The sequence below is a fragment of the Monomorium pharaonis genome, chromosome 2, assembly GCF_013373865.1.
Source record: "Monomorium pharaonis isolate MP-MQ-018 chromosome 2, ASM1337386v2, whole genome shotgun sequence".
In the NCBI taxonomy this organism is placed as follows: Eukaryota; Metazoa; Arthropoda; class Insecta; order Hymenoptera; family Formicidae; genus Monomorium; species Monomorium pharaonis.
Window position 1 is genome coordinate 22,503,742 of NC_050468.1, and position 27,647 is coordinate 22,531,388.

The 27,647-nt window shown below is 31.0% G+C and overlaps 1 protein-coding gene and 1 long non-coding RNA gene across 7 annotated transcripts in view; one reads left to right on the top strand and one right to left on the bottom strand.

Annotated features, from left to right (window-relative positions):
• LOC105828349 overlaps window positions 1-22,675 on the bottom strand; it is a 33,918-nt gene extending 11,243 nt beyond the window's left edge. For 2 of the 4 annotated variants that reach the window (XM_012666624.3, XM_036283274.1), the window contains exons 1-2: window positions 22,078-22,670; window positions 381-533 (exon numbers count right to left, since the gene is read on the bottom strand). In XM_012666624.3, coding sequence (XP_012522078.1) covers window positions 381-533; window positions 22,078-22,255 — 331 coding nt within the window. In that variant the 5' untranslated portion in view covers window positions 22,256-22,670. Of the gene's footprint in view, window positions 1-380; window positions 534-22,077 lie in introns of all 4 variants that reach the window. The other 2 variants (XM_012666623.3, XM_012666625.3) reach the window with 2 other exon arrangements.
• Window positions 22,676-23,198: 523 nt separating this feature from the next.
• LOC114255538 lies at window positions 23,199-26,182 on the top strand. Of its 3 annotated transcripts, none has more exons than XR_004962319.1 (3): window positions 23,199-23,330; window positions 24,780-25,042; window positions 25,255-26,182. It is a non-coding gene; the product is annotated as an uncharacterized LOC114255538 (long non-coding RNA). The 3 variants fall into 3 exon arrangements; XR_004962320.1 differs by having other exon boundaries at window positions 25,479-26,182; XR_003626798.2 differs by having other exon boundaries at window positions 24,780-26,182.
• Window positions 26,183-27,647: the final 1,465 nt, after the last annotated feature.

Consider the following 27,647-nt stretch of genomic DNA (forward strand, 5'->3'; position numbering starts at 1 on the left):
ATTATTTTAAAGATCCCACAAAAATGCTTTTAGATCTGTATTCAGTTAAATTTTTTAATACTTTTTTAAGTACTAACACAAAATTTTTCCACGTAATAAACTATTGTTATATTAACATCTTTATTATTTAATACAGCGCTTGTTCTGAAGTTAGAGCATTAAAGTTATTTCTTTCGAATCGAACAATTATATGACGTTACTAATAATGTTGACATGTATTACTATTTTATAACACCGCAGCTTAGAAATTTTATGAAAGAGAAGCCACTTCAATTTTCTCCCTATGAATTGAGATTCCCTCTGGAAATTCTCATATATTTTATATATGCGGTCATAAATAGACATCACATGCAAAACACCAGAAAACCATACCAACTTACCGTGTCCGCACTTATCGATATGGTTCGTGACCTCGAATTCTTCTTTACAAGCGCATATTTTCTTCTTCGGTTCACAATAGGAGCCACCAAAGCCGCATTCTCTGTCCTTCAGACAATCGTCGCCAAATTTTTGCTTACCTCTACCCGATAGATCTGCAAAAAAAAACGATTTACATTGCATGTTAAACACTTCTAATTGCTAAAACTCGCATCTCGCATCGCATTTGAAAAAGAAATTAATCTCTTGAAAGCAATTATAGCTTGCTCATTTTAGAACTATTATAATTTACATCAGAATTTAAGATAAAATTTTATTTATAATTTTATGTGTTGTATATATTATATGTAATACAATAAACATTTAAAGAATTAGAATACATATACATATATGTAAAATATTAAAACACATATATACATAAAAATACAGGGCATATTATGTTATGAATAGAGAGAGTTTTGTTCTAATGTCTGACACGGTTATAAATTTTTTTACTTTGGCTTTACAATCGGTGGATAGAAAAATTTTCCTCTTGTCTTTCTGCCGTGTTTTTAAAACTTAAATTATTTTTAAAGTTTAGATTTAAGCTTTAGATAAAACTAATTTAGCTTTATTCAAAAACTTTATTATATAAAAAATTGAGAAGTAGAAATAGAAATATCTTACACAAAATTTTCGTAGAAATAGAAGTGTGTCATAACTATAGTTGTATGACACACTTGCAGATCGTACAGACATCTCCCCGATATATTTAAGTGTTCATAAAAAGAGACATATATGTATCTTGCGCATGTAAAAGACGCAATAAAACTGACAATACCACAATAATTACGAGTTTTACACAATCCTTCGATATACACTTTCTCAATTTTTAGAAGTAGAATGATACTTTACGGAAGAGTTGACTAGCTCCTCTTTCAAAGACGCCTGATTGCTACATTGTAGATGAATAATGGCCTATTTAAGTTCCACCCTACTATGTTCAACAGAAGATCAAAGGACTCTTCACTCGCCCCGTGAACACATACCGATTCAGACAAAATATCTGTTTTATAATCCTCGGAAGTCGTTAAAAGGAATGAAATGATTCTAGATTGCCAGACAGCTCTTACAACGCGTGTTTCACCTTTACGTAAAAATGCAATCAAATTTGTGTAAGTAATAAATAATAAATAATAAATAATAAATATTACGTTAAAACGGAATACAAAAAAATTGAGCGTTTTCAAATGGATATTACCTCAGGTTATTAACTGCAAAATTAATTAAAATTTGTTATTTCATTTTTCGTTTTAATAGCATCAACGTTTATTTATTATAATTATACAAACCGTACGCCAGAAGGCAATTATAGCTAGCAACAATATGCATGAAAATTTGTAATCTTTATTTCGCCCCGCTTTTAATTTAAAAATTGTTTTTAAATTTTATAGTAATGCCGTCACGCAGAAAACAATATTGTGCGGGGTATCCACTTTATCGATTCGATTTACATGGAAATTGTATAGAGCTGCAACCAAGGACTGTATATGCACGTGCTACGTATATCCTCTGGAAAGTTTACACGCGGGTTGCTAGTTGGCGAACCGCGGAAATTTGATTAGTGCACAGTGCCGACTTCAATTACACAGACGGTTAGATTGATTTTCCTTTGTATTTCTTTTATATAGTCTCGTGCCTCTTCTTGGGTATTAAATCGAATAAATGTCTGTTTCTTCCGCGATAGTTTCATTAATTCTAATTTAATCAGCTACAATAGCCGCAACTTAAATGACTTTATTGTGTCCATATAGCATTGAACCAAACAGAGGAAGATTATCAATACTGACACTACTATTTTGTTTTTTGGATAATATTTCTTAAAAGCTAAAAATAAAATTTTTAAAACACAAATAAACTAGTATAAAACAAAAATAAACATAATAAACTGAAAGTACCTTTTGCCAAATAAATGTGCCAATTTTTTAAATAAATTTCTTATTTTGTAATAAATTTTTGCAAAATAACTAAAAATAAATGTTTGAAAAATTGAAATAACCGAAAGAAACAGTAATGGCAGAAAAATTCAATGGAAAGGTCAATCATATAATAAATTGACAAACCAAGTAAAATGTATTTTTATATATTAAACAACAAAGTTTATAAAATGAAAAAATTAGAATTAAACATTTTTTAAAATAAAAGCAATTTAAATATTAAAAAATAAAAATAAACGTTTGAAAAATATAGACAATTTGAATTAAAATTATGTAATAAAAATAATAGATTACACATTTATAATTCTCAACGAATAAATAAATATACCGTTTAGCTTATGCTCCACGGTTTACTATTTTATGTTTCATACTGCATTATAAAAAATATATAAAAAAAAAGTGGAAACAAAATTGTTTTAGGAAGTTACAAACATGTAAAATAACCTAATGTTATAAATAATATACTCATTATTGTTTAAAAACTGCAGTTTGTAACAGAAAATTATGCAAATTTTATTCTCGCTCTTAAAAAATGCATTTTTGTAGATGTTATATTTAAAAAGTTATGAATGAATAAACTCTGGATTTTTATTTTTTTAACTAAACATGTTTCATCAATATTAATTATAGTGCAACGTTTAGTCTTGAAAAATAAAATGATCCTGCTTTAGGAGACTTATGTTATGTTTATTGGCGATTCTCTAAGGATTGCACGCGATTTATTTTTTTAATCATTTTTTGTAATTAAAAACGTAAAGCTAAATTTATGAAAATAAATTTAAAGAGTAAGAATTTAAAAAACACCCTTTAAATTAACGATCTGTACATCCCCTTTTTCCTGCAGATCGCCTTAATTGCAGTGTGCTGAAAATTTCCAGGAAAATACTAGGCCTCTTAACGTTTAACAATCGTTCGCGCAGCGACCTGAAAAGACTGGGATCAAGGGTGGCGACTATTCGACGGCTTGAAGTTAAAATGGCGCCAGGCAGGTCAATCTACGCTTTAAAAGTGGGTCAGTCCGTTTCTGTGGCACGCTGCCAATGCTCTCACGTGCAAAACCTCCCAGTTACCGTCACCACCGTCGGTTACTCTTTTTGTCTTTTGAATTACTTTTTTATCCGCATACACACTCTCGAAGGCGTATATTTATTATTTGTGCGTGTCTTTTAATGAAAGCAGTATTGAAAATCGAACAATAATTAATTAGTTAAATATACTAGAAATATCGACGGTAGAAATGTTACTTCTCGCTTCAATTAAGGCTCGATAACTTAAAGTAGCAATTGTAATAGCACATGTAATTTAACAGCAGAATGTTTGGTGGCATCACTTGTGACTTGCTTTTATTTCGAACATAATATGCTGACTCTTTCGAACATTAGGTATTCATGAAATTTCATGTGATTGTTAATTAATTTTCTGAACTAAATAGATCTTGAATGAACAGCTCTACTATGATGCATGCTTTGTTCCGCTCTCGTAATCTTGATACTGTAGCACAGATATTTTACTCCTTATCGTGAAAAGCTCAACAATTAATCATTTAAGGATTAATTAATTTTGCTGTCAGAACAACACAGCAAAATAAAGCGTATACATTTTTTTTCTAAAATAAATTGTTATTCTTACAATATATTGTTATTGTTACAAATTGTTATAAATAGTAACTTTCTTATTTAACGTTTAAATATTTTGTTAAAAATTATTTTAATTTAATGTAGAATTAAATTGTCAACGTAAATTAGATATATTCTGCTATTTTGAGACAGAAATAGGTAGGACAATTATTAGTAAAGAATTTCTTTCTTTTTATTAAGAAATTGTCAGGTAATTAGTAGCTGTAAAACGTGATGGAAAATGAATAAATCGGATCGTACGTGAATCTTTCGGGGGAAAAACTAATTTAAACTTAGTATTATGGAAAGTAGTATCCTATTACATTACAATCTAAAATTTTCTGCTAAAGAATACTGACTTGGAATGCGATAGCAATATTTTTAATTATAGCTCATAGCATTGATAGTCTCTTTTGATGGCGACACTCAGTCTCGACAGGAAGGCGATTTTACCTGCGATTAGCAATCTCATTACACTCTCCTTACACTCTCGTTACATTCTCATTATTGCTTGTAATCTGAGAAGATTAATCGTTATAAGATGCTCGAGGTGTTCCCATGGACACTTAGCTCCATGACATGGAATGAGTTAGGTCACGACAGGATGATAAACATGCTTAGAACTCGGGTTTACAGAAATAATTTTTCTAGACCGGTAAAGACCACTTTACTTTACAAATTACTTTTACGAACCCTTTCTACACAGTAAAGAGCTAAACAAGAATTACGCAAAAATTATCTAATGTTGTACAATTAATATTCATTCAAATAATTGATACCACGCAAAATATCAAATTGACACAAAGTATAACATTTATAATATGTATAAAGTTTAAAAGATAAAATAAAATTTCAGCAAAATAAAAACAAAATACAATTTTGTTATATATTTCCTTTTTTTACTATTCATTTTAAAAATAATTTTTCAATTCTCTTTTTACAAAGAGAGATAAAATTTTCTTTCTCCAACTGTATTTATTACACAGTCGGATAAAAAAGTATAAAACTTTTGTATCTAATACTTTACAATTCAGTTTCTGCGAAGTTTATTACTGAAGATCGAAAAAGAAAAGACTAACCGACAGGTTGTATCTTAAAATTCTATATCAAAAATACGGTATAATTAAAAAAAATTTTCTCGTATCTTTATCAAAACGTATACATGCTTATTAAAACCGTTTACAGGTTGCATGTTATTTGACGTCGACATAGCAACGAAGACCTGCGCTTTAACCGCATGTAGAAAAATATTTTTTCCGGTAATTTAGAGATAGCTGCGGTCGAGTTTATCTGAAACTCAACGAAGACCTTTACGACGAATTGGCACGCGAACAGATACGGTCCTCGCTGGAATATCGATTTGCTTTGACGACGAATCGGACTCGATTTCCTGCCTCTGCATCATGCGAGATCTCTTTTACTTTTTTTTTTTGCTAAAATCGCTTAAGCTTTCACGTGTAACATTTTCACGATGTTCTTTTAACAAAATTTAACTGTTTAAAGTAAAATAAAGAAGTCACTCGTACCTTAGAGAATCCAAAGCGCGAACGAGGCGGAAATTTAAGAACTTCTCGAAAATGCATATTTCACTGGAAATTTTATTTCGCGAGTTACGATTCTCTAGAGAACAGAATTTCAGGATCGGTACGACCGCCGAACAGGCAATTCGCGGTCGATCCTCCATGTATGTTCCGCCTAATATGTGCATATTAGATAACTCTATGACTACAGCTGTCGGAACCAACCGACCAAAATTTCTCCCCAATGGCGAGCGTTGAGATATCGATAGCAAAGTAATACCTGCTATATTTACCGAGACTTATTACTAATTTATCATATTACTAATCGCTAATCTATTTTTCAAAATGTAAGGATATCTGGGATTATACAAACAAGGATAATTTTGTAGTTATTAATTAAAATCTTAAATAGAAAAAAGCGGCAAATAAATTTTTTAATTACTACAAGTGAGCTAAGAATTAATAGATAATTCATTTTTAGAATTAATAAATAGATCATCGTTTTCCTAAGGGTTATCTAATTTTTCATTAATCAATTATTGATTTTTGCTTATAATAAAACTAATTTTTAAAAATAAACAACAAAAATATTTATGTATTAAAGATCTGAGTATAATAGTTGCGCTTTTCTAATCAATCATCGATTACAATTAAAAGATAAAATATCTCTTATAAAATCAAGTATATTATCATGGTACATACACATAGTGTATTAAAGTAAAAGGTGCGATTATTCGAGAAATGCGGTCAACATTTAATACGCGAATAGTGGCGCAATAGGCGCGCCTGTCGCCGTAAAAAGAAAAGAGATCGATCCGCGGGATGAAAATAACGAGCTTCATTTAATGGCGCCGGGTTTTCAATCACGCAAGATCACCAAGCGACGACAAAACGACGCGTTTATCAAAAGATAAATTTCCATCGCGTTTTATTCGTGCCATCAGAATCGTCGACGCTCGTGTTTTTCACAGGTTGGAAAGACGCATAATAAGGTTAACGATGCTAAAAAAGTACAGTACAGCTTTATCAACTTGCGTGCGTGTATTAATATTGCGGCATCGTTGTCGTCACGACACGCAATCTTTCTCGCAGACTTACGACTCATAATTTTTTTCTTGCAGGAATATTTTACATAAAAATTCGAAAATTTTACATGAAAATTTAGAATCGGTCCCAGTCGATATAATTATGTGTCACTATATAATAGTTATAAGTTTCAATATCACATCTTATCTTATATAAAACTTGCTACAATAATTATATTATAATTTCGCCTTTCTTTGTGTAAGTAACGATAGTATATAACAATATAACGTTTATATAACCAATTATTTCGTTACATAGCGTCTATGCAGTTCTAATAATTAAATTATATGTATTAATATTTTTGTATAAACAATATAAAGTATTTGTACATTTATATTATATGAAAAAAACCAATAGTTATGGTTTTTTGGACACAATTCATAGACACAAATAATTATGGTATAAACATCACAAAATATTTATTACATAAAATATTATTCTTAAATTATATAACAGTTACAAATTATATCAATTAGGGCAAAACACAATTTTTACAGTCAAAATTAAGAACGTCCGAATTTATCAAAAATAAATTAATTATACTTATGCATCCAGAGTTTCAATTATCAATGCACGAATAGTTAAAAATTGAATAATTGCAATTAACAGTAGTTTTGTGCTTTACATATACTATATTTTCTCTATAAAATTTATTTTAGAATTGTGGAGCAATTATACACTGAGTAATTCATATTTATTTTTTCCTCGAATTTCTAGCTGATTACTTTTGGCGCCAACCCAAAAATAAAACGGAAATGAAAAGATTCTTTTTTTTTGCTGGCATCGTTATCGTGGAAAGCGTACAGCTCAGCTAACTGCTGGATTACGCTTATTAATCGGACACTTCATGTTATTCTTGTTTCCTTGATTTCTAATTAACTAGCTTTCTGATGGAAAAAGTCTTTATTTATCACATTGGCGTTATCGTAGAATTAGAACTCAGCTAATTGCTAGAGGTATCGTGTTCATTAATTAAACATTTTACGGTCTATTTCAACGTATGTTCGATGACGGTGTACATCACAATTTCCTTCCAATGATTACAAGCTAAAGATGAGATAAAGCCGATGAGCCCGTAGAGTTTAACGAGTTTGAAATTAGGCTTAAGAGACTATCGCCTAGAGATCTTGTAATCCTTTTTGAAAGGTCACGCTATTAATTGTACAACTGTAAGCTTGTTATCATTAATGTGACAAGTTAAATTTTTGTTTACTGCTCTACAGTAAACAATATTTTTAATTAAATAATATTTGTGGAGTTTAACGAGTTTGAAATTGACTTAGGAGAATATCACATCTAAGAATCTTGTAATTCTCTCTGGAGAGAGTCACGCCTTTAATTATACAATTGTAAGCTTATCATCGTTAACATGATAAATTAAATTTATGGTGACTATAATAATGATATTTTTAATTAAATATTATAAGATTAATAATATTAAAGTCATTATTTTATTATTATTTTTATTACTTTTTATATAGTCATAAGATGTAGCTAGTATAAATAATTAATCAATTTCTTTTTAGGACTTATATTTATTATCATAATAATAAAAATCATTGTAAAGTTGTGCTTATTTTATCTACTTATTATGTAAAAGTACAAGTCTCATGTGCAAATATGAATTCTACATAATTGCAGTCAGTTAAAATTTATTTAATTTACTAAAACAAATTACGAAGGATATAACAACCGCAAAATAAATTTAATTAAGAAATAAAGTCAAACATAACAATGCTAGACACTGCAGCTTCCAAACTTTGTTTCTTCAATTGCATTTATCTTAAAATTGTGCTTTTCACGTAGTGAATTCTATTCGAAAGACGACAATGCGTTTCTCGCAGCAAAAAAGCCACGACGTATTTTGCGGAAGTACCGCGCAACAGATTGCTACGAACAATGCGAAGCACGGTAAGCATTCAACTTCCTCCGAAATAGATAGACATATATCGATTCTGCGTAAAACCCGACCCGTTATCGGATGCGGTTTTGCCACAAAATTCACTAAGCAACCAACAATAGAGTAGGCGCAAAATTAATTTAGCCTGCGTTGGAAAATTAAAATAACACTGAAACCGCGTTTCAACCTCAAGCAACTTTATTGCTGCTGTTTTACTTAACTATAATCCTTTAACGGCTGACTTTTTTGCATTGGTTTTACATGTATTCGACACATAATGAATCTAAACTAATAGGTATTTATTGTGTAAAAAAACTTTTTTAGAATTTGTTAAACTTTATAAATCACTCGTAGATGAGAAAACCATCCCTGATACAAAAAATGTATACATATAAAAAATGTAGAAAAATTGTTTTATTATCATACTTTGAATTAAAAAGGTAAGTGTTTCAAACATATATGTATGTTTTTATAAACTCACTGACCATTACTATCCATATAAACTTTTATATTATAAAAGATATCTCCGCGCTTGAAAGGCGAGGGAACTCATAATAAAAAAAGCACTCTTGTTATATAAATTTTCGGTTTTAAATTCTACAGTTTTCCAAAATTATTAAAACTAAAAGTAAAAATAAATTAAATTTATTGTATACGTTTTTGATATCAAAATCTATGTTTAGGGATGTGGCCACTATGAATGTTTTTGGTTTATCATTACTGTTATAGAGTAATTTTATAAAAATTTTGCTCTTATTTCTGATGTGTCATTTCAAAACATATATATGAAATTAAAACTTGAAAGAAACCTTCTTATAAAAATTGTCCTCATTTTTTATTTTTTAATAATTTTTAGACATGTTGTACAGCTAAAAAAGTGCAACTCTCATACTCATCAAATTTTTTAAATATAATTCTGTCCTTTCTTTTCAAAATAATTCTTTTCAAAAACAAAAAATACATAAGCACTTATATAAATAAACTTGTATAAGTGAACATTTAAATTCAAAAACTGACTCTTCTATTTTTTCACGTGTTAAAGTTGCAATTTATAACGTTAATATACAAGATTACTCAGCCTCGAAATATATCATTCATTTCCACAAGTTTCAATTGTACCTCTGTATTTATACTTGCGTGATGGTTAGTCATAAGATGACTAATCGAAGAAAAAGCGATTGAAGGAAACCGCAAAATGAAAGTAATTGTTACAATACTGAACCAGAGCAAACCATTATGCATTGTAAAGGTATGTAACGCACCTTCAGAAGAAAAATTTATGTTATCAAAATATTATTTATTAAAAATATAACTTCGTAAAAAACATAAATTTTGAGTTGTAAACAACACAGAATTTAACTTTATTAAACTTAAAAGGTAAATTCAATACTAGAAATTGGATAACTTTGCAATGTTTGCAGAAAATTGGATAACTTTAATAATTGACCCACTTTAAAGTAATTATGCATTCTATTTCACATAATTAAGGCACATTCAAATGCGCAATAAAAACTACTCGGTATCAGCAGTAAACGTTTCAAACTAATTACCATGTATTGTGTGAAAATACTGGTTAATCAGAAAACTATGCATTAATTAGTCACTAACATATTAGCTGTAATACAAATAATAACATATAATGTCGAGCAAAAATGGAGAAACAAAAGATCAGAAATAAACTCAACTTTACAATCTGAAATAATTTAAAATACACATAATTTCAGAAAAATAATTTTATGTACATTATCACTACTTAATTGGTTATAATTAACTGGCAGCATTGATATGTTGTCACTTTGACAAATTGATGCTAGATAAATTGATGATGATTTATGAATATTAATGAGATAAAAGCAGTGTAATAGCATCAATATCCAAACTATTAATTATGGCATCAATACCTACATTATTACACTTACAAATATAGTAATAGATAACTTAATCACAGAAAATTATTCATTTATCGATCTTTTAAAAGTAACTTAATTAACTATGATCGTAAATATAATATCGTATTTCCGTGTTAATGTTACAACTTAAACGATTCAATCCTATTATTGCCTCGTTATAGTGAAAATATGACGGTTTTATGCATTTGTTACGTTATAATTACGTTTGCATTAGCAATGTTAAACGCGGTTTCTACTGGCTGCCTGATTTCGAAATCCGTACTATTGTGCACGTTATTGAAGAAAGTTGGATGCACGTGAATCCGCAGTGCAGACTGCAGTAAACCTTACATCTATTGCAATTCCATCGTTCGTTCACCTCGTTGTTATGCGGAAAGACGAATGGAAAGATTACATCGAACACAGAAATTTACATGAAAAACAGATTCGAGGGTGTAACATCTGTAGAGCTTTCAACCTTACTTCTCGAACGACATTAATCGTAATTCAAGAGATTTTTGTAACACACACAGTTCTTTTTTTGAAACGCGATACTATCGCAATTTGGCATTTCTAGTAAAAGTGTATTTGAAAAATGTCTTTTCCTCGGTCATCAGACGAGCACGCGACGGTCGGAATTAAAGTTACATTGCAGTCTGCGTCAAATCGCGCGCATGAGGAAACACGACCCCGAGTATTTTGGAAGGGTAGTAGCGTACACCTCGAGGAGTGCTCTAATTACATTATAACCTCGGATAAAAGGGTCTCCTAAAAGAGACGTCGGTCGTAATTAAATACCACAAAGTGCAGATTGTACACGTGCCTGCATTGTACTATCGCGTATTGTGCTATCCTTCGCACCTCTCGAAAATAATCGCTGTCACACTGAAAATAGATCTTTGAAAAGAGAAATATTTTATAATGACCTGCATATATACATATAGAAGACGTAAATCATTAAATCGGCAACAGGGTCGATTGTTTTCATCTGCTCTAATATGAGCAGAAGCAAGAACTTGATATTATATTTATATTGAAACGTTCTATTACTGACACAGCAAAAAGTCGTACACAGTCAAATCTTCGTTTATCATATACTCGTTATCGCATCTATTATCGCAAACATTGATTATCTGAAATCTAAATGTGACTGAAGAGACTTGGTTTGATGAAATTTTTAGGTTTCAACAATTCTAGTACCTATAAATTTTCTATTTTTTATTATAACTGATCCAAGATTGCTGCTTTCAACATTAAAATAGAAATAGAACTTTGACAAAAAAAATAATTTTATTTATATTTTTTTTATATTTTCGCAAGGAGAGATAAGAAAAAAAGAAAATTAAGCTCACATTAAACTTATTATAAAACATGCAAAATTACAAGAAACTAAAAACTGTTACATAAAGTACAATTATTTATAAATAATTATTATTTAAATGTTTCTCAAACTGAAATGTTTTCCTTAAAAAAAAAAAACTTATTATAATTTTTATCATGAAATTTTCTTCATTAAAAACTACATACACTGAAAAAAAAAGTAATATATTCAATAAGATATGTTATTGCGGGCTGCTAATTACAAATATACTCAATACAATAATATATGCTATTGCAGTATCAACATTGTACTTGCATTAATAGCAAATATTATTGTATTGAGTATTTTATGTAGTTGGCAATCACATATGTTATTGGCTACATTATTTTTTTTTCTGTGTATATATGTTTTTACAAAAAATATATTTTTTATTATTAAAAAATACTTCAAGATACACCAAAATATAATCACTCGGTACTTACCTACCTTTCAAATAAATATTAACGCATCGATATTTGAAATATTCGTTCAATAATGAACGAGTAAAAATATCGATGTCTCATTAAACGTAAGCGTAACTCGCAAAAAACACCGCCCATGATGCAAAAATAGGTGCTACCAATGTTAGAGGCAGAAAAGATGCGACAACATTCAGCGATCGATGCTTGACGGTGATTAAAACTTGCGCCGGCGTTGTTTAAACTTTTACGTTCAAGTTAGGAAAGAAGCCACAGAGACTGCCTCACTCGGTGCATAATGCAATACATAATTCAACATGAAGCGACAGCCGTCGCTTATAAATACGATGGGGGTCCTTATTTTCCGAAAGAAAAACGAAATACAGTAAAAAGAAAAATCGAGTAAATGTGGAGTAAAAGATATTTTATAAAAAATGTTACGCTGATAACAAATAAAAATAAAACGTTAGAAAAATATCGATTATTTGTTCTGTTTAAATATTCAAAATTATTTGTTAAAAAGTAAAATTATAATATAATTCTTAACACAGTGAATAAAAATCTATAACACAATTAATAATCGAAAAAGAGAAGAAAAAATGAAAAGTTTTCTGTTGAATGCACTAATCGTGTAAATGTTAAACAAAAAATAAAATGTAACGTAATTGCGTTTAACATGGTCAGTCTCTTCTTGTAAGTCACGTAAAGCCAGATTTTTATGTCAATCTGGCCCTGAACAACTGAAACAGCTTACGTTGGGATTCAATGTCTTTACTTCAAACTAAAGCAGCTATTGTCATATAAGTAGAACATACCTTATATACTTAATAGGTAGTGACTTGCAATTTCACTGTACAAATGCAGAAATAAGTTCTGCAATTAACTTATTTCAACTATCTTGAAATAAGTAGGTATGCCGTGTAGTCTACTTTCTTGTAATATAACCTACTACGGTTACATACTTTCTAATCTAAAAGAAGACACGATTGAGATTTATCCACATTGCGTAAATAACATTGCGAATCAGATTCAAATCTCGCAAAAAGAAAGAAAATATTTCTCTCCTTCGTGATTTTATTTCGTAGGCAGATACAAAAAAACATTTATTAGCAATTTTCATGTAATAAAAATAATCGATGCAAGTAAAATAAAGAAATATGATACGAGTACAATTCAAAATTTACACAATTTGAGAGTTTATAAAATACACTAAGAGATAAAATTTATTTTTCAAATCGTGCAAGCATCGAAAAAAGAAAAAATGTTGAGTCTTCGTCTTTTGTTTCGTAATATCTCGTATACGCATCATTAAATAAAGTTTACAATTTTCGTACAAAATAATATAACAAGATGTTAATTTTTATGCACATTAAGCTTTTCAACCTAAATCTTTGAATCTCACAGCAAACTTTCTGTTAACGTTTATCAATTTGTTAGCTAAATAATGCGCTAAATAATTTATAATATTAGCTAAATAATTTATATTGTAGAAGTTCAATGATGCGATTTCTGCATGCTACAAAACATAATATCTCTAATATCGATCATTTCAGTGTAGAGGCATAACAACAATACAGCATATCAAGGTAATCCACGCACGCACAAGCGTCGGAAAATTACGTACAGCAAGAAAAACGAATTCGAGCGACAAGATGTCATAAAGGTATAGAAAAATAAAAGGAAAATTCTAATATCCTGCAGACATTCTCTGAGGCGCCCTTTGGACTTCTCTGTTGTCTGGAAAAACATGCGTATTTTTCACACAAAGCCCGCAAGCGTCTTATATTTCACGTACCGTAGAATCATTTTATCCCTCGAAACCTAAAACCTCTTAATAAGAATCTGAATAAAGTAAATCAGTCTTTTTATTGGTCGTCATTTACGATCCATTCGGTATAGCTCCATAAAATGTTTTGGAAAATGAGAGTGAAGAAAATAAAGAGACAGATAGCTGTACGAAAGAAAGAAAACAAATATTTATTATCTCTTTCTATCCTCTCAATTCTTGACCTACTTTGTCAAGCTTCTTTATCGAAATCAAACAAAATAGCGAATACACGAAAAGAATAAAAACCCCAATACAATTTTTGGGAAAAAGACAATAAATGCAGAAAGATACAATAAGACATTTTTTTCTACACAGAAAAAAAAAGTAATGTAGCCAATAACATATGTAATTGCGGGCTGCCAACTACATAAAATACTCAATACAATAATATTTGCTATTAATGCAAGTACCATGTTGATACTGCAATAGCATATATTATTGTATTGAGTATATCTGTAATTGGCAGCCCGCAATAACATATCTTATTGAATATATTACTTTTTTTTCAGTGTATATATAATGAGTTACATATAAAAATATTTGTAGAAAATATATATATGCTTTGCAATATTTGTACATACTTGTATGTACACACACACACACACACACACACACACACACACACACACACACACACACACACACACACACACACACACACACACACACACACACACACACACACACACACACACACACACACACACATGCAAAGCAAGATTAAACTTGGATCCTAAGAATACGATTCAGTAAAAAAAAATCATACATTGGAAAAAGTCTTGTTGAATTAATTGGAAATCTGGTAGATTTAACCAGATTCTAATTAAACCTACCAGATTTCCAATTAATTCAATAAGACTTTTTTTCAGTGTACAATAATATAATTTAATATATATAATAATTACATATATTAAAAATTTCTCTAAAGTGATCATTATGTTACAAGATTAAAATTTCAAATTTTTGCAGTTTTATCCTCTCTAGCAGGCACTTTATCCTCTCTACGTGACGGTCGAGTTTTTATTCTTTTTATGTTAAAAAGGAACGCATCGTGCTTCATGAATATATTGTTACGTGCGAGCTCGCACGTAACAATATGTTCAGGAAATTTATATATCGGATTTTGCTCGAAAATATGATCCAAACGCGTTTGAAATGTGCAAAGCAAATGTTTCCTTTAATGGCGTTCACGAGACTGATTTCTTTGAGAGTTATTATGACGACGATGTATAGCAAGTGGGATTGCCGAGGTAATGCCATTTTTTTAAATTAATCTTTACATAGTGTTGTGACGAACCGTAACGGAAAAAGTGCCGCATGCATGACGTAAATAAATAACAGCTATATATACAGGACTATGTCGTTTATTGATCTATTTAGAATGTTTTATACTTAGCGCCTCGCATATGTCATAGTTGCTTGTATTATAATCTGGACTTTAATGCTCCCGACAAAAGTAATTCCATCCTGCATCACTGGAAGAAATTCAAATATTGCTCAAGCATCAAAAAACGTTAATCAATTTTTGCTAAAAATTTCTACGTAATATTCACACAGCATTAGATACTTGAACAGTTCATTAGCTGTTGTTGGAGTTGGGCTAAGAGTTTCCAGAGTTGGGTAAGAAGTCGGTCAATATCTTTCATCTCTCAACCTAAACGTAACTTTAGCTTTAGAATACGGAAAGAAAGTGTGGAACGGGAGATAAAAGCCCGTACGTCTCTTTCCTTGTCAAATATGAATGCGCGTGTTGCAGAGGCGTTTCTGAAGCACCAAACAATGCCAACAATGCCAACTGGAAGTGTTACGTAAAATGTGTCTGTTTCTCCTTCAACTTACTAAAACTTATATTTAAATTACGTAGATTTATTCCTATTAAATCTTGATTGTGTATTACTTCGCCAATAAATTTTGCAAAAACTAAAATAATAGAAAAATGGACTTCGATAATTTTAAAGTTAAACATCAAACAATAGCCGTAAAGTTTTTTTTTTTTTAAATAAGTTTTAAACATTACATAAGAGAAGGAAAACATTTGATCGAGATTATTGGAAAAGTATCGTAAAAAAGTAAACACTGTGCAAGATTTCAAAGACCTCTTTATTAAAATTTAATGCGACAGCAACAATCCATGTAACCCGGGGAGGTCTGATCTATCGAAGTTTACAGCCAGTCGGCCACTGTCGTGTCAAGTAAGATGTAAGCCGAGCGTTCAACAATACGCGTAAGCTAATCATTAACGCTATCTCGACAGTCGATCTATGCATATGCAAGAGCCAGCCCCGGTCTCTACTCCAAGAGATCCTAGGCACGGCATGTCGCTCGTGTTCATCTCGCGGGATTATTCCGACCGCGCGCATCCTACCTGATGCTCCTGCCGCGATACCGCGGGGGGTTGTCGATACAAGCTCGTTTAAGATTGACTTGGCACGATGCCATTGTCGAGGTTGGCGCGATCAAACTTGATCGGATTTCTATGATGGGTGAACTTGAACGCGCGAAACTGCATCGCGGAAACGTCGTGGAAAAATCTTGTATCGCGATTGCCGAAATTGCTTTTCTAGATTTTCGTAATAATCTTCACCGACACGATAACAGAGAAACTCTGGATTCATACAATCAACGGAACGAAGATGTAATCTCAATAAATTTGGATTTTAAATCCACGGACGACACGTTTCTCTCGCGCGCGAAAAAGATACGGCGATAAATTTTATGTAACAATGAAATTTGGCGAATTGGCAGAACAAGAAAAAACGTGTGCGAACCAAACGCAATTGTGATTTCATGTAAAATTTATTTATTTAATATATTTGTTAAATAAAGCGAAAGGAATAAATTAAAATCGAAAAAAGGCTGAAAATAAAATTCCAGCAGAATCGAAGCAAAACTACTGCCCGATTTTTCAATACATTCTTTTTATCTAGAGAGAAATTTTTCAATCCTCTTTCTATAGAATTCCTAACTTTATTCCATACAAAGCTTTATAGAGAAGCGAATAAATCTTTTGCACTCAATCGAATAGAAACGTAGAGATTGATTTATACATGTGGTACGCAACAATGTGATTCTCTTTTCGCATTATTAATTTTGGTTTGCAAAATCCACAAATATTAAATTCAATATTCGTATCTCTTATTGTTAGCAACACTTGTTTTACGGATAAATCTGAAAATCGATAATTTCATAAACTCTAACGTGTCGTCGTTATACTTAGTGCGTCGCCGATACCATGTAGTGATCTATGCAATTTGTGGACGTACTTTCCCTGGTTACGACCTAGCTGTTCCACATACACTAGCACATTATATCAGACCTGCGCTCGTAAAATGTGACCTAATCTTTTGATTAAAAGTCTATTATAGTAGGTAACGTTAACCCATTGACATCGCGCACCTACATAACTTCGTGCAATCAATTGAATCAATTTGATCGAAATAATATTTATCGATTTGATTTCACGTTTGTAGATAAATGTGTGCTATTGTGACTAATAATAAAGCTCGCAATCATTTGCAATCGCGAACAGAAGGCTGAGAAGTACGCCACGTCAATAATGGATACAAATTGACGCCACCAACGCGCCAAGCATTTATTCTCTGAGAGAGAACTATTTGTCATCGCTCTGCTTGCGGCGACATTTCTACTTTATTATGAGAAGGTAATCAGAGTAAAGAACTTTGAACGTACTTTGAAGCACACGAGAACTTTTCATTATAAGAAATTTAATATTCATCTCAATCGAGTAATAATTTTTCATTTCCTTTAGCTTTATGCGAGATTTACTTTTTTAATTTAAACTTTTACTTTTTTCATGCTCAACAAAATTTGTTTATTGTCCATTAGCGTTTATCGCGTTGTTCATCATGTTTATGAAGTACTATTAAATATTAAAAGCCATTCTTACATGTTGCACTCGCGACCCATTTTCTTTCACTAATTTCAACGAAAAAGCTGGATGACAAATTTCTTCACTTAATTCCCTCAGTCAGGCAAACATTGCACACGATTGTCGCAACAACTTAGAAAGTTACGGATCAAGGTTAACAAAAAGCTAAGTCGAATCAACTTAGCAAAAACTTAAGCAGAGTTTAAGTCACAAACTTCGTAGAGGCGAATCAATTTAAATTCGGCAATATGAAATCGCGTAATCAATAGAATATAGTTAAAAATGTATACAACAAAAAAGGAAATATTAATTTTTAAAATAAAGATTACTTTACAAAAACAATATTATATACCAAGTAAAAGTTTAAGCAATGTTTAGAATATATGTTTAGGATATGTAAAAAATAAAATATCTTTCAATTTTCTTTAGATGTTTGTTTGCTTAGATATAACGTGCAAAAGTTACTTGTAAATTGTAAGTTGGATTTTAATTCATTATTAATTAAAAAAATTTTTATAAGCGTTTTATATTTTTATATTAAGTAAATGTAATTTTTTAGTATGCGGTACATAATGCAAAATTTGTATTGTAAAGTCTTTTGTTTCAGTTCAAAATCTTTGTACATGCTTCAAAATTTTTACAAAATCTTTCTCTCTCTCTCTCTCTCTCTCTCTCTCTCTCTCTCTCTCTCTCTTTTTCACCCTCTCTCTCTCTCTCTTTCTCTCTCTTTAGCTTACTAAAACAAAAATTCAATTAAGAGAGATAAATTGTTATAGATTTAATTTTATCAATTTTATCAGGAACAATTCAATAACAATTCAATAATAAATTCTCACGGCACGTAATAAGCACAAAATTCATTTAGAAATTAACGTTAATCCGGTAAATCGATAGCAAGACAAATGAGAAGAAAAGAGAAAGAGAGAAACGAAGAGACGAAGAAAGAAAGTATAAGTGAGATTGAATATATTCTGAATTGATTGATGAACAGCTTAATGAGATATATCGTTAGCGGAACACACCCTTAAGTAAGCTAGAAGTCAATCATGATAATTATTAAAACGAGATAAAGATTATTCTGACGTACGAAATATAGATGAATTATGCTGAATTCTCGAATGACGCAAGTAACTTTTCAGTCTTCACTCCGCAACAGGTTCCGTTATATCGAAAATATTTTTACTTGTTGCATCATACTTTTTATGTCCACAATTATAATTATAATTATAATTACAATTATCTTCTCATACTTGTGTACACAAGATTTAAGTTAACTTTAAGATTTAAGCTAATTTCCGCGATTTAAATCTAATGAATTTTTTTTTTTAACAATCGAAAAGAACGGTGATTATAATTTATAAATAACATCTTTTAAATGCTTTATAAAGTCCAAAAATTAATTAAAATTACATAACAATTTAATATCGACCTGCTCTCTAAAATTCAATCATAAAGGCTGCATTACACTTTCCAATATCAGAGTTAACTTTAAATTTTTTAATTAAATAAAAAGAATTTTCTGTTTTAATGAACATTGAGTTATATATTGAGAATATATATTGAGACATGCATGCACGAATCGAAGCAAATTAAATGAGTTATGAATGCGGATCGTTAGTAAAATTCTGAACCATCAAATTTTCAGTACGAAGAAGCATAGAACTCACGTATCTTAGATTGAAAGCTTTTGCAGTCATTAACGTTGCTTGCAATAGAAAAGACTTCCGGATACATGTCACGTCCTGGTACACCGTTGCACCGATATTTCGCAAACGTTGCAATTGCATCATCAGGGTTAAGAGCTCCGAGTTCTCTTGGATTGTGATCGTCCTTAAGTACTTCTTACCCCAGTGGATGAAGGGGGTGAGTGGTTCGTTTAATATTTTAATTGATCAGTTAAAAAATCAAGAAAACAGTGTGTTAAATCGAATTCTAATAATCTTTATTGGTTAAGATTGTCGGAATGTTTCAAAATTTCTAGACTTTCTCCTGTATTCTCTCATATTCTTTTTGAAATCGCGTTAACCTACGAAAACTGTGCAGATCAGAATGAATAAAAGATAAAGATTACCAGAATGCTTGATAAAATCCCTTCTGAAAAAATTACAGATTATTTGGAGCAACAAATTTCAACTATCTATAACGTTATCATTTACTGATGATTATTTATAAAAGCTTTATGGGCGGAAGGCAGAACAAGAAAAAGGAAGATTACACATTAGATGAAAACAATGGCTTTTCATAAGCAAATTACGGAATTACTATAGTTATATATGTATAGTTTTAGAACTGTTGAGAGAACTGTTATGCAAATATCCTCAAGTAATTCTTGTGTTTTGAAGCAAATTGCAAATAGTAAGATCTCTTAAAACATGTTAATACATTATCGCGCAGATTGCTACAAGGAATTGTGTACGCACGCGGACACAAATGTCTGGCCATCATATGAAGTTAGCTGCGTTTCGATTTTTATATATAATAGAATACGTTACGTGCAATATAGAAATCCTGAAATACAACTAACTTCATATGACTAGGCATTTCTGTCCGCGTGTGTACGTTGTAAAAAAAAGATCGTATTATACAATCTCTGTTTACGTGAAAATCTTTTATTTAGGTACATTTGATAACATAGAATTACAAAAGAGGCGCTCCAAAATAATGAAGCAATTCTCATTCCGGAGGGGCATCCGAAGAGGGATAAATGTGAAGGGTAGATCGCGCAAAAAAATGTGAACCGCATAGATCAAGGGATAAGTATATTTACATGCTACAATCAATACTTTTTTATTTCAAAATGTCCGCAGAGCGAGCAAAGATACATGACCTGCAGCTTTTGAAAGTTTAATCAGACAAATCCCACGGGTCTCCTTTCTGTCTGTATTCTATTCTAGCAGATCCTTATTCTGCCTCCATCGGCATCGATCCGCATCTCGCGCTGTCATCGATACACAATTTGATGCAATATTTGTCTCAATGTCAAAATGTCACATGTGAACAAACATAGAGTTTATCACCGACAGCGAACGACTCATGCGAGATCTTGCTATATAATATTAATATCACATTACTTGGTCAGTTTATCAGAAGAGTTTACTCGCGCGTTTAATCAGACACTTCGTGTCGTGACGCACGCGTTAGATGTGATTGTATACAGAAAAAGTTAAGAAAACCAAATATCCAAACACACACGTAGCGCAAACAAAGAATGACTTTATTTAATTAGTAAAGTAAACTTTTCCAGAAAGTTTTCTATTTTAATTTTATTTTATTCTATTTTAATTTTAAAATAAAATTACAGAGAGTTATAAAATTATCGAGTTACATCGATTTATCGAATTTACAATGACAATGAACGAGAAAAACTGGAAAATTAATTTGATTCACACGTTACATAATATGATACTTATGCGCTTGCTTGATAAAACTTTTTAGCACTTATCTTATCTTATGCAAATTGTCATCAACGTGATCTTGAAATCTTACTCATACTTGTTCTCATTTAAAGTGGCAGAAAGAGAGACTCAAAATATTATTAAAAATATTATTTTAAAGATTAAAAGAAAAAAGATTCTTTAGTCTTTCACATGCTCTTTAAATGTCCACCAGATATTTTTTTTATATTTTCCTATTATTACACGGAACTCTCATAATACTTGATCTTGACCTTTCCTCTTTTCAATATAAATATCGTGCTTGAAGTTCTTATAAATACTGAAAACGGTATGGAAATATTAAAAGAAAAGTAAAATATTAAAATATTAAAATAAAATAGATGTTTAAATTAAATATACATTTAAATAAAAAAAAAAAGAAACTAGGGAAACATGATATTCTTGTTTTCCATTACACGGGTTGAAGTATTCTTGCTCACGCGGTATTAGAAAAGAACAAAACAAACTGTTGAACAATCTTCTGTAAACAACACTTTGCAACTTTTTGCTTGAAATATTTTGCTGTTATAAATAGTACACATATACATAATAAATTATATAATTAATCGTTAAGAAGACTAAATGTAAATGTTTCCATTGCACGTTTTGTTTAAATATATTCTGAAGCTGTCATGCGTAGAACTAAGGAATGTAAACGTTAATGGCTTAATTTCTTCCGATGAAAAATATTCCGTACATTTCTCGTTTGTTTCGAGCATTTTATTTCTCGAAAATCATACGTGTCTCGCTCGAGCGCGACTAGAACTACTTAAAAATCTTACCTTCCGGCGTCGTCAGCTCCGACGGATCCGGTAGACCCAGTACCGGCTGATCGAGGATAATCCAGGAGGAGACCAGGACGACGCAGAGCAGCCGTATAGGGGCAGTGGTACTGCACCAGGGGTTAGTCCCCGACGTCGGATACGTCGGCGACGTGCAGGTTGGCGCGACGACGCTCATCTCTACGACTGCTACTGGCCCCCCGGCAGGCCCACCACGCGGCACACCTGCGGCCTATGCACGGCACGCACGCACGCACGCACCCGTACCTGCACGCCCACGCAGGTCAACCCTGCCTGGCCTACTTCCGGTATCACATCTCCGGCCGATCGCGGAGGCGCGCGCGATCGATGACGCGCATAGTCGCCACCGCGGAACCCGACGCCGTAGCTTTCTTCCTCTTTGTCTCTGTCTCTGTCTCCCTCCCTCTTGTCCGCCCGCGTGGATCACCCCCCCCCCTCCGCACCCTTGGTGATCTAGCGGTGTCCTCGTCGTTGAGAGCGACACGCCGCCGGCGCGTCCAGACGTCCTCGCTTGATCGCGAAGATTTGGCGCGCGTGATTCCGGATCAAACGACGGAGGCGCAGTCCGGACGAAGCCGAGATGGTGGGACTGATGATCGCGCGCTCGCGCCGTCGCGTCGTACGTGCGATTGTGCCGCGTAGCGGGAAGGCGCGGGCACCAAGCAACGACCGGCCTGACTCACCCCGACCGAGGGTCGTCGCGACGCCAGGGCGCCGGCGTTCTGCGCAATACGGCCGAGCCACGCTTCCACCCCCTCGATCACCCGCGTGTGATGTGGTATAGTGTGGTCTTGGTGTGAGCGGTGTTGCTCCGCGGCATCCACCCCCCTGTGGCCGCCCGCCGTCGCGTAGACGGCGACGAAGCGCAGTGCCTCTTGACACAATGAGTCATTTCTCGGGCAAGACCTGTCGGTGTACCGTTACCGTCGACGTCACTTTCACCACTAGAACGCAAGCTATCTTCATCGTCGTTGTTGTCGTCGTCCGACGGTGTGCTGGTAATGACACAGCGTGTGAGACATGATTGTGCGCCTCATGTTACACCAGGCTTTTAAGGGATGCGTGATATCTGCAGTTAGGGTCGCGGTTGCATCGGGGATGGATGCGGTGCGGTGGTTTCGCCATGCTACATGAATGTGAATATGAATATTGATATGATGATGTCGGGAAGTTTTGAAATTGCCTTCATTTTCCAATGATGGATTCTTCATCAATCTTCATCTCTTTTTTAAGTAAGATAATACGACACGATAAAATCCTTGCAAAAAATTTAAAAAATCTTAATATAAAATTGCAATACTTGTTTTCTCAGATTAATTAAGAAGTCGTAATATATGATACCTTTCTTTTAAGTTAAATCTATTTTAATGATAAATTCTGCGACTAAGTTAAGTTCATTTTGTGTAAACATAAGTCAATTTTTATTAGCAATATATTTTATGTATATTATTATACTAATTTTTAATAAATAAAATTAACTTATTCACTCATTCTAAAAATGTTTTCTTTACTTCTTTTTTTTAATTGAAATTTGCTTCGATAAATTTTTTTAAATTCTTTTTTTTATACCTTCACGTATCAAAGATTTTTATATTCAAATAATGCTACTAATTTATAACATATTTATGTCATACCACTGTTTTACTGTGTATATAAATTTATTTATTATTTATATAAATATATATAATATGTACAAATTTTTTATGCTAGCATAAAGATAACAATAAATAAAATAACACTAGATAAATAGCAAAAAAAGAGTCATGTAATGGTAATTACGATTATATAATTAATTGTAAACTTCCATGTAATACATGATTTCCTATATATATGTTTTGTATAATGTATATGTACTGTTTTCTGATTAGATCAAATCTATTCACACATAATATAAAGTAATAATCGTGTAAAAACCGATTTAATATTACATTAGCACATTTCAATGTACTCATTTTTATAATATTACTTATAAATGTAATGCTGGTAAAAAAATAAAATAACTCACGTAACAACAAATACTATACAAAATACTTTTATATATATATATATATATATGTTTATTTCATTGCGCTGTATTATTTTCTTAATTTTTTAATTTTTTATCACAAGAATTTAATAAATAAGAAATTATTTAACCAATACTTCGATCTTTCTCTTATAATATATTTTTACTACTATATTATATATAAAATGTATAATATATAAAAATTCTTTACATGATTATGAATAACTATTTCGTTATTATCTCTCTTATTAAAATTACAGAGAGAGAGAGAGAGAGAGAGAGAGAGAAAAGAGATTTTCGTAGTTAAATAGTTTAATAAAATTGATACGAATAGCATGTGTTTCTTTTTCTTATTTCTCAACAATATTTTTAGAATATAATTTTATTACATATAAAACTTTTATTGGAAACATTTATTTGTATTTTTTTCATTGTTTTGATGATATTTTTAGAAACATTTAAAACTATTATTAAAAATGTAAAAATCATTTTTTTAAGGAATATTTTTACTCTTAAAATTATTTTTTAACCGCAATAGAAAATTATTTTGTGATTAGAGTCATCTACTTTATACTTATACGAAGATTTTTTTCATTCAAAGATATCTCAGATTTCTTTGAATTTTACAGTTGACAGACTTTCCTTATCATATTTTCTCGGTATTTCATCTGTTTAGGACTTCACGCATTATAGGTGCAGATGACGCATATGAGTATTTCTGTGAAAATTCTAGATCTAACCACACGATCACAATTTCAGCCCTTGATCGATGGCTTGCCACGACGTCAGTTAAACTTTGCCATACATACTGCTTATTCCGCAAACATGAAATGACTGCCAATTAAGATTAATGTTGTGGATAGCATGAGAAAATTATGTGATTAATACGAAACGTGAATAAAGTGTACTGCATATTAGCGTAAATATAAACTATGTAATGTAAGTTATTAAAATAAATATTTTATATATTATTATATAATATAAATATAATATAAATATAATCTAAATATAAATATTAAGCAATAATAAGCATTTGTAACGTGCATTCTACATAATTTCTTGTTGATTCTTGTTGATTTGAAACTGTTTATATCAATTACATTTTTGGCAACTGTAGTTGCCACACAAAAGTTACATTAATTATGTTGCAGAATGCAAGTATATAAAAATAATCAATATTTTGGCGCTATATGACAATTTAATTGCAACATTACCTATACTCTTAAAAATAATACATTATTGAAAGGACCATATTTTATAGTGTTACTTGGACATATTTTGGTGTTAAAATTTATGAAAAATAATTATTAAATGTCGCAGATTGCATATGCTAATATATTATACTTAATGTAAAAGGATGATTAATATATTATAGAAATATGCGTAAACGCGTGGTCAAAAGGTCTTTGTAGTCTACGTAGAGATTTAATGGACGATAACCGATATTCTAACTAGTCCATCAGGAATCGTGGACATATCGATCAATTTCAGATGATAATTATCGGTGCACTCACATGGAACACAGACGCTATAATTTTATTAACTAATGTAATACTACGCCACCGAGTCGCCTTTGATATTAATTGTGCATGCCATTACAACATTATTTGAATATATTTAGCGCAATCTTTTCTTGAAATATTCTGGTACCATGCAATAAGTATTGAAAACAAAATTTCTTATTATATTATGTATACATATATATTTACATTATATTTTTATCAAGTTATTTTCTTGTGTATGAACTGTGTTATATTGTGTGAGTTTATGCAATCTATTGTATAGATTGGCTATATATATATATTGACTTATTATATTATATTTATTAAGCTGCTACTTTAATACTGATTAATTTTATTTCTTCTGATATAAACTGTGATTAATGTTACAAAATGTAATTTTTTTTTTGATCTATTATCATTCAATTTTTTACTCTGGATATACATGTGATTAAAACGTCGCTTCCTTTTTATCCGTCCATTTATAATATCTATTTATATTCTAATAATAACTTTATTGATTATATGATATACTTAACTCTTTTCTCGCCAAAAAATAAAGTATTTCTAACACATTGCATCCAATCTCTTCTACTTAACAAATTCTTTACTTAACAAATTTAATTGCTATTTAAATTATTACATTGTATAATAATTGTAATAGCGTATATAATTTATCACTCTGGGGCTATCAATCATTAAAAAAATAAGAAATAAGGCCATAATGGTTGGATGTCCTGTCATCTTCTCGATGTCTATCGGGAGAAATATAATGATGATATGCAGGGTCAATTTCCTGGATCTCTTCGATCGGAGCCAAATGGCAAGAGCAAGAAGAAAGGAGTCTTAGACTTGTCAGGTCTGTAATACCAGTGATCCACTTTTACCCGACAAGCCAAGGCTTATGTAATACGCTTCTTGATCCTTCTGCTCACGTAAAAGCGTGTTGAGCTCCATTAACGGGATGAAGAAACGGCGCGCGGCGGAACCCTCATCGAGACACTGCAAGATGTATATGTAATCTACATGAAATTTACTTATACATTCCCTTAGCGTGACAATGACGATTTTTATATTAAAGTAATTTTTGAAGAATCGCGATTTTTTTTTTACCGGAACAATAATGCTGCATATTATTTTTCTACAAAATTATTACAAGTTAATTATTATTAGATTATAAAATTTATAAAACTGTAATTTACATTACATTTGCAACGCGTACATCAGACAAATAAAACAAAAATTTAAACACGCGTTTTTTTGCTATTTTAGCCGTACAAACTTTAAATAATATTTTTGTAATTAAAAAAAATCATATTTTCTAATTTTAGATAAAATTATTAAATAGATAGACGTTATAAGAAAAAATTTTTATATTTTTACCATGATAAAATGCACATATATTTTTTAAAAAATTTTATAACTTCTAAATATTACACTTTTGATTAATTTGTGTTATAAATTTATATTTGTGTTGCAACAGTAAAATGTAAGAATTGTTGAAATTTAATTACAAGATGACCTATTCGAATAAGTCGGCATGTATTCAAACAGATCTCTCGACGATTTGAATTACAAATAACGGAAAGACTTTATATAACAAAATTATATGTAAAAACTAGGAAGACGTTTATTTATCTTTTTTTTTCATCAATACTATGCACTGTTATGTATTGCCAATCGAGTTGATTGAATTAACATTCCTTAATAATGTTTACGTGTATTTAATATTAATGTTCATTTCAAGGCAAAATAAGTTCTTCCAGGATGCTGCAGAATAATAATTCACGTTCGGTCGACTAATCAATTATTACGTAAACATATCTGAGTACAAAATCTTTTTCATTTCCTCTTTATTATGTTGTTAAGAAACAAATAAAAATAAACCAATTACAAAAAAAAAACATGAATAAATATTTTTTGATTTATGATAACTATTTTTTAATAATTTAGTTTTCTTAAAACAAATTTAAATTATTAGCTTCTTAACTAATAATTAATTAAAAAATTGGGAGCAAATTTCCAAAAAACATTTTACAGTAAAT